The sequence below is a fragment of the Nesoenas mayeri genome, assembly GCF_963082525.1.
Source record: "Nesoenas mayeri genome assembly, chromosome: 3".
Classification (NCBI taxonomy): domain Eukaryota; kingdom Metazoa; phylum Chordata; class Aves; order Columbiformes; family Columbidae; genus Nesoenas; species Nesoenas mayeri.
This window is the reverse complement of record NC_137544.1, coordinates 85,794,958-85,799,344: the sequence shown is the minus strand read 5'-3', so window position 1 is coordinate 85,799,344 and position 4,387 is coordinate 85,794,958. Positions and strand designations below refer to the sequence as shown.

At 37.0% G+C, this 4,387-nt stretch overlaps 1 protein-coding gene across 1 annotated transcript; it reads right to left on the bottom strand.

Moving 5' to 3' along the window:
• Window positions 1-1,183: 1,183 nt before the first annotated feature.
• Window positions 1,184-1,948, bottom strand: CDC42EP3 (CDC42 effector protein 3; the record flags this gene model as incomplete). Its single annotated transcript, XM_080341860.1, has 1 exon — window positions 1,184-1,948. One exon carries the CDS (start codon window positions 1,946-1,948, stop codon window positions 1,184-1,186), a length of 765 nt encoding a protein of 254 aa, XP_080197986.1.
• Window positions 1,949-4,387: the final 2,439 nt, after the last annotated feature.

The window sequence follows — 4,387 nt, the reverse complement described above, 5'->3', positions numbered from 1 at the left end:
CCCTTGGTCCTGTATTTCTGCAACTCTACTGCAGTCTCTTTCATTACAGCAGAAAACAAAATTTCATGTTTTGGTGAGGTTATGTACTGAATCACAAAGACATAGCAATTTAAAGTTTCTTTTTATTGTATTGCACAAGATATCTATGCAATTCATGTAGGTATTGTATTAAAGGATCCACATTTCCCAAAACATTGGCTGTTGCAGCACACATCACAAGCATTGTGAATAACCAGTGCCTTCTTCAAAAATTCAAATAACCGGCTGCAAGTTTAAGCATGTGTAGCAATAAATGAAGAAAAAAAAAAAAGGCAAGTAGTATCAATACATATTTCTTTTCAAACACACAAATATACAATTTTCAGAAGAGCACTGATAATGCCAAGCGACTATTTTGATGAGATACTGTATGTGTAGGCTCTGCAGTAAAAAGCCAATATGCACACAAAAAAAATATTTCAACTTTTAAAATAATTTAACCATAATATCTTGCATGTGTCACCTGTTTACAACATATCATTTCATATACAACGTCAGGCCCAAGCCTCAGCTTGTGTAAATTTGTGCATATTCATTTAAAGAGGCTGAGATTCTGGACCAGGTGTTCAAGCTGAAAAAGCCTTCAAATTGTTCACATCTGAATACAGAGTGGTAGTATAAGACCGAGAAAGTAGTTACAGTGAAGGTGTAACAGAACAGTACTACAGAAAATTAAGAAAAACACTATCAAACCCTCAAACACAAGGTTCTAGAAAGAGGCCTACATGTAAAGTGATGTCATAATAATTTATAAAAGTGAATAATTAATATCAGTCTCCTTTCTGACGCTTAGAGAATCTTGTATATTCAGAAGCCCATAAAAGTGAACTAACCAAATGTCACAATGAGTATCATCCTCAAACTCTGTTTTTTAAGTTTCTGATCATTAATACTGGTACTTAAAAACATTTGTACTTGCTGAAAACTGTTATTAAAATTTACCTTCCTCCTATGAGAATTTACTGTAATAAAAATAATGAAAAACAATAGGTAAAAAAATAGTATTTTAAGAATATTTTTAGAAAACCCGTCAAACAACTGTAAATACAGCTGATTTTTAAGTGTCTCTACTTTTGAACTACTTTTTTGTTTGTTTGTTTTTGTTTAAATGAATCACTTATAAAGAAGCAAGGGAGTACCAGTTCTAAGATTTGTTCTTGTCCATTACATTAAGGACCTCATCCAAAAGTGAAGGTCCCAAGTCAAGCTGTAGTGATAGAAGAGAGCCTGTAAGATCTGAAAGAGATTCTTCTGACTTAGTCTTTGTCTTGGTTAGTTCACATGGAAGTCGACCGTCATCAAATAGATCAACTGTTTGCCAATCAGTGCATCGTTCAGAAAAGCTGGATGAGTGGCTGTCTCTACCATTAGTAAAATGCGAAGAACCACTGTTTTGCTCCCATATGTCATCTTTGTATGTTTCTCCATCCTCTATCTGTTTACTTGTCTCCTGCAATTTTTCTTCTATTACTGGCTCACAGCTAAGCCTAGGATTTCTTGATGATCTGATGGATTCTTGCTTTGAATTAAATGTCACTGGTGACAATAAGGGCAACGTAAGGGCTTGAGAACCCCCAATGGCAGGAAGAGAAATAGCATTTTTGAGCACTGGTGATGGAGTTTCTGTAAACATGGATTCAGAAGTGCTGTTTGCCCTTAAGAATTCATTGTGGCCACCAGACTGGCTAACTCTGGCTTCTCCATTTCCAGGCAATAGCTCATAGTTGCCCTGCAAAAAGGAGATGTCTCCAAAAACATCATGTTGTCCCTCTTTTCCAATGTGTATGGTATGACGAAAATCTCCAAGTGGTGGACTGATCATATCAGGAGACAAGATATCCCTTAGTTTGAATTTCTTCCCTTTCTTATTGTTAGCAGCTTTCAAGTAGATGGGTGTCTTGGCAGGCATCTTGCTTGTAGTTTCTGAGAGAAGCAGTTATTAGGAAAAAAAAAGGGGGGAGGGAGAAGCCTCTTACAAAATAAGTTATTCTCAGGAGACCTTCAGTGTTATCAACATTACATCATCATATTAAATCACTCTTGCAAATGAAGTTCCTTTCTTCTGATGCAGAGAGCTGTAGGGTATGTGAAGGTGAATGCCTCCCACTGCAGATCTTTCCAAGGTGAAGCACAAGTTTCAGGTTAGTTAGCGACCAAATGCCCTGCTACTTCCACAACTTGAAAAAACCTGCATGGGATACAAAATCAGGTTATCATTAATTTATTTTTCATCGTTCATTCCATCCTTTTTGTTTTTTTTTTAAATAGTAATAGTACTAAGAGTTCCAGCCTGCAGATTAGCTTTATGATGTTGTTTCCCTTCATTAGGCAAGATAAAAGAGTTTAGATTAACAAGGGCTAGCTAACCTTTCTCTGACTTCATAGCTTTTTTGAAGTCATAGTTTCTTAGACACGGTTGCTGAGCACAATTCATTTGATAAATATCACTAAACTCAATCTTTCTTCTCCTTATTCTGACATTCAAAATGCTGGCCTTTGAGAGCACATGCACAAACACGTTTATGACATTCAACAACATTAAGCTTTTGGTAGACCCAGGAAGATGGACAGTCATTCAGGAAATCTTTCTGGAAATGCAGTAGATCAGCTTGGATTAGAGAACTTCAGATGCCCCCATTTAGTGCTGGAACCCTCACAAACTGACATCAATAACATTTCTGTTAAACATGCCCATTTAAAAGGATAGGTTTAGGTACTTGAAAAAAGTTCTAGTCTAGAGCATCACAGATCACTCCTCCTCACCAGAATACTCAGCCCCAAATCCCTCACACTCTGTCCATCACCATCTTCACTCCATAACGGAGCTTGCCCAGTAAGAATAACCAGTTTTAAAGCTTTGTACTGTATGGCTATACAGCCAGATTGTCAAGAAGTATTTAAGCATTTTCACAAATCCTTTAACCTGAGTAATTAGTTCCTACAGTGGGGTACTTAACCATGCATCACAAGGGGAGCTGGGAATATAGCCAGGTTAGTATTTTGGTTTTTTGGATTCCCACCAGATATCTACTGCACTTCAAAGCTTTCTTCTACACAACAAAATGGTCATTCATTAGGATCTATAGAATACTAGGAGATTCACATTACATACCAAAACTCCACCAACTTAACTCCATGTTAGTACCATACGATACAAAAGTAATTCCTAAATAAGATCTCTACTTGTGGCACACCCCATGGCAACAGAACTGATGAGTCAAATCGGTTACTTTTTAGTTTTAAACTGAAAAATTCACTGCATTGCTTCACCCATCCAATTACCATTCTACCTAAGCAACCCATTTAGCTAAACAAAATGTCCTCAACTATAAAGAGAAGATTATTCTTAGTGAACAAAGCTGAACAGTGACATTGTTTTATGTTTATCTAGTGAACTCAGCTCTATCTTACTTCTCAGGAATAACAGGCAGAATTCCCCAATTCAAAATCCTAATTCTTTTCATATCTTTTAATCTGGAATGAATGGCAGTGTAGTGTCCATGTGGTCCAAAGTCACATTTGTTGGTTACTAGTTTAAAAATGAAAGACAAATACTAGTTCATTAGTGGCTTCCACCAGTTTGGGTGTGTATCAGAGACCATCATCACCAAATACCACAAAGGAGATTTCAAAGAAACTTAAAGGACACAATGAAACATCTGAACATCAAGAAATACTAAAATCAAGTATAAAATAACTTCTAATATAAATAAAGCATTTTGGCACACAAGAGGTGCAGTGTATTTTATTTGGCTCATAGCTCAGGGGGAAAAAAAAAAAAATGCAAAATCCCAAACCAGAGCAAATGTTTGGGCATCCAGATCTCCTTCAATTCTTGCATTATGAGAGAGCCCCAGTAAGGGGCAGTGTGAAACCACACTTTCTCAGAGGATGCTGCAAGAGACTCTGGCACCAGGAATTATGATCCCTGCCTATACAGCAGTCCCTGTATCTGTGAAGGCCTTGCCTTCCATTTGGCCAGTGCAAGAGGCGTTACATTTGGAGAGAACTTTTGGAATTACATGCTTGCTGCAAGCATTGTTTGCTCTGCTGAAAACAAATGCTGCCATCACTGCAGATTTTATTAGCCACCCTATTGAAATATCTGCAAATTACATGTTGTAAATAAAAGATAAGAGGTCCCTCCTCCACGGACGTACAGCATAACATCAGCTTCAGAGAATCTATACTTTGTTACTGCATACCTATCCTCCTTGTTAAAAGCTGCTCAAAGGAATACAGATTTTAAGCTACTTTGAACAGCTGAAATATTAGGTTGGTGCAAAAGTAATTGCCATTTCAGACTGTGAATTTTAAATCATTATAACTAGACTCACATACATCTTTA